Raw genomic sequence first — 13264 nt, 5'->3', positions numbered from 1 at the left:
CACAGGGAAAATTCGATGACTCTGTGCACAGATGTGTTGCACAGCGTCTCTAGTATGCTCGCTGATCATATGAGGTCTCAGTTGCCAATTCTGAAAGTGCAGTGAGCACGTAAACATCTATTAAACAACAGTCTCTCTCACTAAGTGTGAAGTCCGTGTTGTCATTCGATTTCTGCACGCCAGGAGATGCAATGTAGCCGAAATTCAGCGACAAATGAGTAATGTGTACCGTACAACTTTCATGAGCACCTGCAAAGTGTGGCAGTGGTGCAGGAACATTGAAGCAGGATGCACAGACGTTCATGATGCAGGCAGGCAGGGAAAGAAGCGAGTGTCAACCAATGATCTTGTTCAGCGAGTGGGTCAGGCGATTCGAGAAAATCATCGGTTCACAATTTCTGTGTTGAGTGATTCGTTTCCTAAAATTTCTCGGTCAGCTCTTTATACCATCTCAATTGAGTAAGAGACTCCAGTAAACTCTTTGCAAGCTGGGTTCCCAAGATGCTGACCGACCATCACAAAACACAGCGAATGAGTGCAGCCTTAATGTTTCTGCAGCGCTACCATGATGAAGGAGAAGGTTTTTTTGAAGAAAATCGTCACGGGATGAGACATGGGTCCATTTTGAGACTGAAGAAACATAAAAGCAATCCAAACAGTGGATGCATTCTGATTCCCCGAAAGCAAATGAGTTAAGCGAACCTTCTCCAGCAGAAAGCATACTGCTACGGTGTTCTGGGACAGTAATAGTGTTCATGAGTGCAATTCATGGTACGTGCCGCGACCATTACTGCAGCCTCGTACAGTATTACTCTTGAACGTATACGAAAGGCCATTCAGAACAAGCGAAGAGGAATGTTGTCATCAGGCATTGTCGTTGTTCATGAAAATGCATGGCTGCACTGTGCAGCTGCAACAAAGAAGCTCCTGCAGCATTTTCGATGGGAAGTGTTTGATATCCCATCAACAGCCTGTACTTGGCCTCCTTCTGATTACCATCTCTTTATTCACATGAAACGCTGGCTAGGGTGACTCAGGCAACAAGCTACAGACCAGCGAAAAGAATTGGCAGAAAGCACAGCTTGCTTGCTGCCTTCTATGATGAGGGTACTATAGGAAAGTTGGTACCATGCTACGACAAAGGTCTCAGTTGGAGTGACGACTATGTAGAGATGTAGCTGAAAAATTTATCTAAATGTTCGAAGTAAAGCAGTTTTGATTTTCACAGGTTTTCATTTTGCGACTGATCGGACCTTGAGAAAAATATAGCCCTCGTAGTTTAGAGTGGATTTCATCTGTACCACTTGATGATGAAAGCTTTACGTTATCTATTATAAGTCATATGCCGTTGGCTGTAAACATGTTCTCAGGCATGGGGGATGATACATTACTGGTTTTGGATGGAACAATTATGGGTGATTCATTAGTGAACACAAATGCAAATGAGGATTTAATTAGCATATCCCGTGTTGGGCCCCACTTTGCTTGCCTCATTAGTTACTGTAGGAATATATGTGCTTAATTTCTAGTTTGCCAAACAAATTTTATGTTTTAGCAAATGGGTTAATTCAGTGTTGATGGAACAATTTTTCGGTGCTATGCACTGCAGATAGCCAAACGTCTTCAGTAGAGCACTAATTGCTCCACGCACAGAGTGTGCTGCTCATCTTTAATGTACAATAAAGGCGCTTCTTTTTATTTTCTAGGCGTGCTTGTGAACCAGGATTAATGCGGAATGTAATCTTTTGGATGAGCGCATCTGTTAGGTAGTTATATTTCTGCCTAAAGAGGTGCCACTTTTCATGGGTACTACAGTGATATACAATTTTGATATACACTTAGGTAGGGATAAGGGCACTAAGCTCTCTGTTAAACCTGTTGTAGTCACCTTTGTGGTACAGATAGTTTTTTCATATGTTGCCATAGCGTAGGGTAAAGTTGAAAATGGCGTGAATAGTACTGATCTTATTCGAGTGATCGACCGTGTCGCTATATCCACGGTTCACCGGTTAGCATTAAATCTAATATGTTCGCTGTCTCTTCTGCTACACGTGTCAGTCAGTTTATAGCAATTACATCAGGTTAAAGTTAGGGCAGGCATCTATTAAACCAATAATTATTGTTATATTTGCAGAAAATGGAATGGGGTCAAGCCAGTTTATGCTCTGAAAATAAGATATCTGTAAACGAGGGCTGACAGAGAAGCCATATAAGTTCAAGCTCAGACTTAATACAATTAACTATTGAAAGTGATAATTAGCTGCTGACCTACAGGACACTTCTACCTCAGGCTATGGTAATAAATGTCAACTTGGCCAGTCTGCATGCATTTTCAAATCGGCAACAACTTTACACAAATCTAGTTGTCATGCTTTTACCGGCTTGAAAATTCAAACTTCTGACCTGCTGCAGTGGCTCACTAGATGGCGCTCTACTATATGAGTGTGTGTGTTCGTTCTGATAGGGACAGAAAGCAAAGTCCGTGGTGCATGGTGTCAAAAATGGTGCACCATACTTCGGCATCTGCCAATCAGTTGCTTTGACCCTTTGCAACTTAAATATTGAACCTCCTAAAAAAATATGTGGAGGGTTTCTTCTTATATGCCATGCTACTAATTCAAACTATAACGCTTTAGCTTTGGGCCTACTTCATATTAAAATACATGGCGTGTGTTGCGTTGCCATGATGACCTGTGTTGTCTTCAAAGCAATTGTTTTGCTCCTCTGTGTGGCGTACATAGGGTATACATGTTGCACATGAGGGGCGTGTGTAGGGTATGCGTTTTACTCATGAACTGGCTTGAAAGAACCACACATCCAGTTGTGAAATTCATATCCTCGCCTGTTGGCTGCACCGTTGCAGACAGGGCTTCAGTGCGTCGTCTGGTAAGCAAGAAAGTAATCCAGGGTGTCTACCAACCGGGAAAACTGGGAATTCTCAGGGATTTTTGAATATTCTAAAAATATTCAGGGAAAACTCAGGGAATTTGTGCTTCTATCAGGGAAAATGATCCAATTTTATTGAAAGTGAACGAAAGTCGCGGTTAATGGTGGCTCGAGTAACAGAGGAATCGTAACGAATCAGTTTTGACACCATGTCGTCGGCTGGAGTTGCCAGTGCGCAGTCAACGAACGGCATTCCAGACGCCCGATAATACGGACTGCTTTGCGGCGGCAGCACGTACCCCATAGAGTCGGTGTTTAAGAACGTGTAAAATTTCGGGTGCAAGAACCCTTCGCAGACTGATTATCCGTACTTTTTGCTGTGACCGCAGGTCCGAAACGGCAATTAAAGCCACCACCGCCGCCGTTTTGATTACCTCGCCACCTCAAACTGGCGCTCTCGCAGGCAGTCCTTCTGGCATCCGCAGCCAACACGGCGGCAACGCTAGGCCTAGCAATGGCACAGACTCCACCTTTGTGGTCTTCACGATTGGCTTCGAAGCTCGGAAAGCACGGCGCGTTACATAATGGTGGTTCCCGAAAGTCAGCTTTGCGTCAATGAGGAAATGTTACGCGGTGAAGCTTAGCAAGCATGGGAAGGGGCAATTATCAGGGGACACGGTATGTATTCAATGAGAGCAGCATGCCGGGCAAGTTGGTAATCCATTACTCAAGTATTACTGTGCAACAAAAAAGACAAGGACGTAAGAGAAGAACACACACCAAGTGCAAGCTTTCAACTGCGGAGTTGAAAGCTTGCGCTTGGTGTGTGTTCTTCTCTTACGTCCGCGTCTCTTTTGTTGCGCAGTAATACTTGAGTATGCATTCCTTAATTATACGCGCATGCGCTCGCCGTGTTCTGTCACAGTACGTGCACCGATATGCCTAATAAGTGTACTAGCAGGCCTTCGGAGCTTTTTCATGATGTGCCTGTGGCAATTTGAGCCCTAATGGGACACTAAGGACAAACACTAAGTCGACGTGAACTGTTTAAATACCATTCCAGAAACATTGCAACGCTTGTTTCGTGCCAAAAAAAAATACTTAGTTTATGAGAAAATTGTATCTGAAGGGCCGAATGCCATTTTCGAAATTCAAATCTCTCTCCACACAACCTGGGGAGTGGTGACGTTGCATATGCCATCACTGCCCTTTGCTGCCATCAGCGAGTAAAACGGCGCCAGACAGACGGCGCCACTGAGCCAAGACAGAGCAGTGGATTCGTCGCTGCAGCTGCTTTTTGGTCAAGTGGCGTAGACCGTTCAGTCTTCCCGCAACTTCACATGGAAGTTGAATTGTCTGTTACTTGCAGTTTGTGCGAGTTTCACGAGCCAGCGAAACCAGTGCAGCACTACGCGATCAGGAAAGTACTGAAAGGCGAAAGCATGGGCAGACGCAGAGTCGATCGAAAACGATACCTTTCGACCGCCCGCGTCGTTGTCGACGGTAATTTCAATGAGTTCCTTTTTCTAAGTATGAAATGGAACTGGACAAGTAGCATTTTATTTCATATTATAATACAATACGAGGATGGTTTTTGCAACTAGTTAGTACTAGTGACAGAATTTAACTGAGGAGTGCTTTCGTCATTGGGCAAGTGCTTGAATGTCCCGTGGGAGTCTCTAGTCATTTCCTGCATTTACCTCGATTTCTCGATTATTAATGCTCTGTTCGCGATAATATTGACGCCTTAGAGATTCTCGAGGACTTCCGCGTTTTCGCGGCCCCTAGGGAGTCCGAAAAATCGGACGTTGACTGAGGACTCTTCGAATGGTATGTGGGGCGAACACGCTGTAAAAGGATGACGACAACAGAAAGGTCCTACGCATTAAGAAATACAGAAAAAAGGAAGCGTGCTGCCAATTCCTTGAAGGAGCTTGAGCTCAAGAAACAAAGTGTTTCTCTTCAAAGCAGTGAAATGCAACACTGAGGCGTTGTGCGGGAGCTGAGATTATATCAGGAGAGTTGAGGTTGGCACATGCCAGCTGCTGAGAGAGACTCTCACTTGTGGCAAAGTTCGAGTCTCATACCTATGAGCTTGCCATCAATTGACAAGAAATAGCTCATATTCTAAAAGATTTGCTTCTGTATGCATCTCCTTTTTATTCGTATTTGAGAATGTTCAACTCAATTTGCAGTGGGCTTACCATATTTTTCGAATATGTTTTATTCGCTGTTCATTTTACTAATCCCTCGCTTCTTTTTCTTTATGAATAAAATAAACACTACTCATTACTATTCAAACTGGATTAAGTCACTATTTGAACATGATTAAGTTCTATTTTTTATTCTTTGACATGCTAACTAGGGAGTGACAGCATCGGGTGACATGGTGTCAGCCAACACAACATAATGCAAAGTTCTGTGTCACTCAGGAAATTTTGCAAAGGCACTCAGGGAATTTGGAAATGTCAACTTGGTAGACACCCTGGTAATCTCATCAAGCGACTGTAGCTCTGCTGCCAGAATTCACACCAGAGACCAAGCGATGCCTGCGGAACAGCTGCCTGAGGGGCAGGGTGCGCTCGTTCCTGTTCATACATGGGCTTACGTGGGAGTTGATTGTGCCAATCTTTGCAAAAACTGAGTTTGCGTAATGGCAGTTTTCACTAGGGGATCTTAAGGCGCTTATCAGGCGAATTTTGCACTCAATGGAATAAAAGCAATTACGGGGCCTTGCTCGCTCGTATAGCATATACATAAACTTGCACTCTACTGGCGAACTCCACTGGCAGATAGGTGCACAACCTCTGTCGAGTGCACAGCTAAATACATGCACAAGCAGCACGCAGCACTCTCTATAAGCGCACCTGTATTGTGTTTTTGTAAATGTATAGAAACGCTACATATGCATAGCTGCAGCCATGTAAACTAAGGTTGAGGGGCTTTATTATTGTATGGGAGTATACAGTTTGCTGCGCCACCTTAAAGAACCCCAGTGCACTACATGTGCACATCAAAGGGAGTGCCACAGGCTAACGATGTTCAGATCTTGAGGAAGCTAGACCTACTATTATGAGCTATTATGTTGAGCTATTATGAGCTGTTGATACCCATCGGACATGTACATCCGCAATGAAGTCAACTACCGTTTTACAAGAGAAGCTACTAGTCTCTCTGGTTATTGGAGCTGGAATCCGCCGCGTGAGTGCCAGGTGCTTTACGTGTTTTCACCATGGAATGCTTCCTTTCAAGACATGCCAGCTGCTTCGAAGTCTCATCAAGTCGCACAGCTGCTTCACGCAGCGTTTCTAAATCATTTGCACAGCATTTCAAGTCGTCACTAGCAGATGACCTCTGCGGAAAACCACGCATTCTGTGTGTAATGGCAAACCTAAGCGGAACTTGGTTTTGGCACTTAGCTTGCTCTGAACAAACTTTAGAGTGCGGTGAGGCTCAAGGGGATACATCACATCATACGGGAACATATTAGAGAGTGTTCTGTATTGCGAATGGTTTCTTGTCGGGAGAAATAAATGTGAGGTTTTGATATGGAACTGCTACGAGCCTACTGGTACTGGAAGTAATTGAAGTCAAGAAAACCACCCAAAGCTATTGAGAACGGGCTTGCTTGAGAGTGCGCAAGGATTTAGATGAAGGAAGCACTCGCGGTTCATCCATGCTCGTCTGTTTCCATGTCTGGTTCCGATCAAGTGTTCCTAACATTTGTGCTGCTAAATTTCTATTTCAGCGATAGGTCACTCCGTGACAGCAAGAGCCCTATCCGCGGAGGAATACCACTCGTTTTTCGTGAGCATCTTCTGCCCATGCGTCTTTGTTCATATGCTTTAATTGCCTTACCCACCGTAGATTTCCTTTGACGTTAATTGGATTTTGCCAGCATAACGAGAATGTTGAGCTACACGAGGTCACAGCAAAATCTGGCAATGTGCACATGTCAAGCTTACAATGATGAACCTGTCACATACTGTGCAAAATGTTAGAAAAGAAATTATGTGAGAAACCATGTTCAATGACTAAGTCAATGCGAAGCATTACTCCTCTGCACGTGGTGCAAAGCCTGAACAAACTAGTGTCCTCCTGGGGAAACGCTTGCTTGAGGACCGCTGCGTGTGTGGGTAGCCACACCCTGTTAACATACAATTTGGAACGGAGGCAGTCGTATGCATTCCGTGCTGCAGAAAATTTGTCTTTGGCAAAGTGTTTTTGAAAGTACGGGTCTCTGCAGAGCCAAATTTGTACTCTTACGCTCATCTTGCACTTGATACATTCTAGGGCTCATTGTTGTACCTGCAAGTAAAGGCCTACTTGCAACATTGCGCAACCTAGCCACATCCATTTGTGGAGCAAGGAGGGGAGCCACCAAGCCAGTAGTGGCATGAGCATGGGAAAGCGCACGCATGCTTGTGAAGCAAAGTGCTGAGCTGCCAGCGAGCAGACACATGAGCATGCATTGGCGATAAACTCTGTGACCCTGGACAGCCTCTTGTTTGAGCTTGGCTCTGATTAGGCAAAGAAATACTTCGCATTTAGATGACGCAAGCGTGCTAGCTGTCGTGCATGTTCTCTGTCCCTGTCTATTTTGCGTCGGCTGCATAATATAGACTGTATGCGTGTGCACAAGTCCGTGTGAGAAAGCTGGGTGTATTCTTTAAGCGTCCACCTGATTGTGCGGGGGCTCCTATCTGCTCATGCGTACTCCAGCCCAGCCAATCAGAATTTCAGCAGCAGACAAAATGGTCGTGTCCACTAGGTGGACACTTATAGAATAACCACCCACCCTCCCCCTGCAGCTCCACATGGTGGCAAATACTTTTGCAGTGAAATGAGCAAAGCAGTATATCACTTGAAATGTAGTGCAAGCAAGAACTGTCTCAATCAATGTCTCAATCATGTCCTCGTATTGCGCTATATTGCATGGTAGCATGTACCAGCGAGCCCTCACCTAGAAGATCACTTTGACGATGACATCATGATAGTCAGTGAAGTGCACCGTGACAATCATTCCCACCCGCAGCAAACTTTGGTGCCTGGGAGCTGGGTCCACACCACGGCTTCGCGCACACCTCCGAATGGACAGTGCAGCAGGCGCCCGCAGAGGTAAGGCTCAGTGCATATACCCACTTTGCGATAAGTTAGGGTTAGAACTTGCAATGGGTGCTGCTTTTATGGGCGATGGAGCTCTATAGGGATGTGTAACAGCCAGTGGTGTAGCTAAAAATTTCATTCGGAGGGGGGGGGGGGGGGGCTCACAATGGAGCTCGGCCTCTTCCTTATAGAATTTGTCGAGGGCCAAATGCATGAATAATAACTGCATTGCCATTGCCAAAGATGCTTCAAACGAATTCTTGAATGCTACGCACTATCAAGACAAGTACAATATGTATTTTTTCATAAAATAATATATTCGTATGTCCCAAAAATTGTGCCAGAAAAAACTCATATCAATGCTTCCATGTTTTTTGTCTATTTAATAAGCAAAGAAAATATCACACGAGCTTTAGGACTCTATCAGTTCAAAACCAGCAAAGCAGGGCATGCCGCTGATATGAAAAACGTAAAGGCCATGAAATGAACAAGTTGAGGACAAATATGTTAACAAAACTTTGTCATTTAAGAACCTTGTTTACACTTTTGTACATATGCAACAGCCAGGGAAGAATCTCAATGACGCTGTTCTTCGTTCCAATGTATTGCACAGGAACAGCTGTCACCGGTCGCGTATTGTAATTGCAACGAAAGTGAAGTCGCAACAGAGTGCACATATAAAAGGCAGGAGCTCTGCAAAATATACATTAGAAATGCGAAGATACAGCTTGATATAGGGCACAAAAGTGTCACTGAAAACAAGGTTCACTGCATGTATACAGAAAACCTTGCAACAAGGTATTTTAATATATGTGTAAGTCTCCAATAAATCTATGTTTCTAAGCAAACGTCATTGTATATAATGCGTCAAACAAGGCAAAAATAAACATGTTGCGAAATCAGATTCACAGATCACAGAATCCTAAGGCCTGCCCCACCCCCACTACTTCCACTCCCCCTGATGAACCGTGTGCGACGGAAGGTGGCATGCTTCCTCCCGCTTTTCTCCCTTGTGCACACAAGGCTGAGCCACGATCGTCGGTTCACCCATCACCCCCCTCCCCAAGCTTTCACTGGCACATACAGCATATGGCGCGCAGTGACAATGTTAGCGCCCTTGGACTTATACTGAACATGACGGCGACGGCAGGAACGCGCCTGGAGTGTCCATATAATTTCTATCACAATAATATAATAAGAGGATCCAGCAACTGAACAGTCCCATGGCCCATTACTTTCCACAAAAGAAGTAACAAAATCGAACTTTCATCATGCAACAATTTGCTGGGTCGCAACAATGTCTTCTTTTTCTTTTGTGGGACGGGGGCACCAAAATGAAAAAAAAAAAAAAAAAAAACTCAAAGGAAGCATGTTGGCCATAGTCAAATGCTTACTTTGGGCACCTAATGTAGCTACCGAAAGAATATCAAAGAAAATGTGAGGCGCACAGAGAACCATACACATACTGCTCGGTATCCTACACCAGCGAGACAAAAAGACTTTCCAGAGAGGTTGCGATAACATTGAAGTGAATGTAATGCCCTTAAGCGAACGCATTGCAATCCATCGAGACCCCTCTGACAGCGGAGTGTGACCATTGTTTCTTTTTCTCATCTGCTAGCCAGAAAGCGTCCAAAACTCTGCCAAGCCAAAATCCACTTGGCCAGAGAAAAACGTATGTGCACCAAAGTGTGCTGCGCGGTGCTCGGGGCAGCACAAGAAAAACACATGCGCTCTGGCTGGCTCTGGCGGCTCGTGGGTAGTGAGAACAAGAGAGAGAGAGAGACAAAATGGAAGGAAGGACAGGGAGGTTAGCCAGTGTAAATACCGGCTGGCTACACTGTGCTGGGGAAAGGGGTAAAGGGAATAAAAGGAGAAGGAAGAGAGAAAAAAAAAACAAGAAGAATGCACACAGTAACGCGATGTTAGACGCAACAATATTCAAAGGCGGTTGCACAATTCACATGTCCTTAAGAACGTGAGCAAAGCCCTTAAGGCCTTGAGTGCCGAAACCCGTCTGGACCAGTGTCCTAGAACCTTCTCTTCTGTGAAGGGGCAATTGTCCAGTTTTTCGAGCGCGGTCACGAGCACTTTTCTTTCCACATTGTAACGTGGACAGTCACAGAGAAGGTGCGCAATCGTATCGTGCGCAATCAAAAGGGCTGTCGGCCATTCTGATGCAGAAGGAATAGGAGTTCGTGAATGCCATGCCGAGTCATAGGCGACACAGAAGTGTTGCTTCCACTCGTGGCAACCCTGGTGGAAGACGGAGTTGCAAACTTGGATCCCATCTGTGAAGATGTGTGTTCGTGAATTCACTGGTGTTCCATAGAGTTAGCGTAAGCTCGCGTGCGAGGAAGTGAAAAGTGAGAACAAGAAAAGTGAAGAAGCTCAATGTGTCCTCGCGAATAAAATTCAAAGTAGAAAAATAAACAAACACCTAGTTACCTTTGCTGTCTTTAGTGTCTTGACGTGGATGCGTTGGTGCAGGTGAAAAAATTTTTTATATTCTTTTCTTTGACACGACAGCACAAATGAACCACCACAACACTTCGTCTCATCGGACCTCGCTGCGTGCTTTGTCAACTTGCCTGATAGTGTTGATTTGGCTTGTCTCGTTGTATGGTTCGATGTATGACTTTAGAAAAATCAATGTACTTTTGGCATTTAATGTTTATAAGAATATTAAACCCAAAAAGTTCTGGAATTAAAAATCTAAAGCACGACTTTGGAAATGTCAATGCACCTTTTGCATCGAAAGTTTCAGAACTTTATACACATAACGTTCCGGAATTGAAATTCATGCGATCCATAGATTCTGTGGCCTCAGCGAGATGCTGCGATGAACCTCCTCGCCATCAAAATGCCCTTGAAACTTTGCACTCGGATGGGGCTTCTTGCATTATGTGACTCCAGGTGTATGAGCATTGCCACGAAATCCAGCCCAACTTCGCAATGTTTGCGCCGAAATGTTTCGAGCGTGGAAAAGGCATTCTAGACAACATTCAAAATAATTTCTGGCCCCAGGAGTTGTTTTGGTTGGCGTTGCATGATAGCATGAAAAAAAATTTTGGGCCGGGGCGGGGAGGCACTGAAGCTAGGTCTTCTGGCACCCCCCCCCCCTCCCCCGGGGGTGCAGTTAGGAATGTGAGGATATAGACCGTTTCATCGGGCGAGGAGGATAGGGCACTCGGAGAGCCTTTCCTCCTCTCTGGCTTGGGCGATCCGGCGCATCGCTGCTTGAAAGTATTGCTGTCGCGTGCTGCGGAACGATTTCGAGATGTTTTAGATGGTACTTTGTGAACTTTACGCCATGTCCGTTCATATAAGGCCTTCAGGGAAGCATTCTTTTGTATCGGTAACTACAGTAGGCAGAAATATCTCTTGGGGGCGCAAAAATGTGAGGCGCTTTATCAGCCGCGGTGTACGCACATTATCAGTCGCGATGTGTGTATGTGCTGTGAACTATTTTGCTTATATCGGTTTTAATTCAACAAAGAAAACCGGTGTCTCTGTATTAGCAGCATGAAGTGGTAAATCTGCTCACTATCTGATCGCTTGGCGTAGGGAGCAAAACCTAATGCATAAGAGCGCATGCTCGTGCACGGCCAACCTAAGGCAACCACGAAACATTTAAGCGGCAGGCGCTATAAAAAATTTCTGATGCACCGGCATCGTTCTCGCGCATTTAAAGTCTAGTAGGCTTCAAATTACCACATGTCTACGCTAGCCTTCCTGCATGAGGCCGACGGCGCTGCTCAACACAGCGATCACTGCGGTTGATGAACCAGCACGATACATAAGCTGTGCGCTTCGGCATTGTCTTTTTGGCCTGCATACAGCCATAACATATGAGAGGGATCGCATAAAAAGAATGCGATGCCAACATTTCCGTAATACGTGTGAGTGCGTCATAGAGAACGGAACGAACACAACCGAACAAAAAATTCGGTTATCATCCTCTTTCTCGAAGAAGCAAGACAAAACTGGCTAACGATGCAATACGACCTGGCATACTCACTCCGCACAACGTTTATAAATTTGTAACCGCTGATGCTGTACGCTTGGACCATGCGGTATATAGAACAAGGATATATGTAATCCAGCACCTACCACTGCTTAGGACGCTCGCGCAATTCGTAAACAGTCCCTTTGCTGGAGAAGCTTAATTCAGACTGTAAGGTATGTTGCTATTACTTGCCAAAACTATTTTATTCAGGGGCGGAAACCTCATCCATGGAACCAAGTAGTCACGCAATGTAACCTGCAGCGAACAGTTTGAACGCATGTCACAGCATAACATCACAGCTCCTATTGTAGCAGAACGGTACCGGCGCTGTTACGATCGTCGCATATGTTTCATGGCTCGTAAACCGCAGCTTAGAAATAGAGGATAATACTGCAATAGGGTCACATTAGTGATTGAAACATTCAGAAATACACAATTGATCTCCGAGGCTGATTGTAGGCTCAAGTATGCACGCACACATCGCGCTGCGTGTTCCGTTCACCTCAACGCCAGCAGAAATTTATGCCATGATGCCTTAAACCACTTCAGCACGTCTCACAGAACTGTTTACCACGTAGAAAACGCACGTCATACTAAACAGACCGGACGACCGCGAAAACAAACGCCGGAACCTACCGCCGAGCGTATACCTGCCATGCAAAAGACCGCTTTCACCCAAGCCAGTATGGCGCTGCTCATAGGCGGCGCCACTGCGTTCACAATATGGCGGCGCCTACGAAAAAACGGTCTATAGAACATTTCCGGGAAGTGGGCAGGGTGTGATGTTTCACCCAGCGATCGCTGATGTAGCAGGTATACAGGCTGTTTTATTTTCTGAAACAAATAACAGAGGGTGCCGCACTGATAACTTGTGATAGGCGCATTCGCACATCTGCTGTCGGACTGTAGGGCTTGGCAGCCAATACAGGTAAAGTTTTAATTAGCAATTTTATAGGCAATATTGCATTTGCAGAATTGAAACCCAGCCATCATATGTTGCCCAACAACTTCTTAAAAATCGTCATATGTATTACGGCCTGCAGTATTTTGGCTGTCACCGGCCCTGAACCAAAACGAAAATTAAATAGCGTGTCAGTAACGCTGGTCTCCGCACCCTATCAGAAAACTCCACCGGCTTCCTTGCTGCGTGGGTGGCAATACTATGATAATCACGAGTTCTCTTCATTCTGATCCATGAAGCCTTTCTTTATTTCCTGCTATTTGCAAAGGTGGTCATCCGAACTGCGGTACCACCACAAGATT

At 45.1% G+C, this 13264-nt stretch overlaps 1 protein-coding gene across 3 annotated transcripts in view; it reads left to right on the top strand.

Annotated features, from left to right (window-relative positions):
- The window catches only part of LOC142559728 (uncharacterized), a 370616-nt gene that overhangs the window by 34375 nt on the left and 322977 nt on the right, over positions 1 to 13264 (top strand). For all 3 annotated transcript variants that reach the window (XM_075671318.1, XM_075671316.1, XM_075671317.1), the window contains exons 3-4: positions 6635 to 6693; positions 7922 to 8004. In XM_075671318.1, coding sequence (XP_075527433.1) covers positions 6635 to 6693; positions 7922 to 8004 — 142 coding nt within the window. The remainder of the gene's footprint in view (positions 1 to 6634; positions 6694 to 7921; positions 8005 to 13264) is intronic.

The sequence above is a fragment of the Dermacentor variabilis genome, chromosome 10, assembly GCF_050947875.1.
Source record: "Dermacentor variabilis isolate Ectoservices chromosome 10, ASM5094787v1, whole genome shotgun sequence".
Lineage (NCBI taxonomy): Eukaryota > Metazoa > Arthropoda > Arachnida > Ixodida > Ixodidae > Dermacentor > Dermacentor variabilis.
This window is presented reverse-complemented; position numbering and strand designations above follow the sequence as displayed.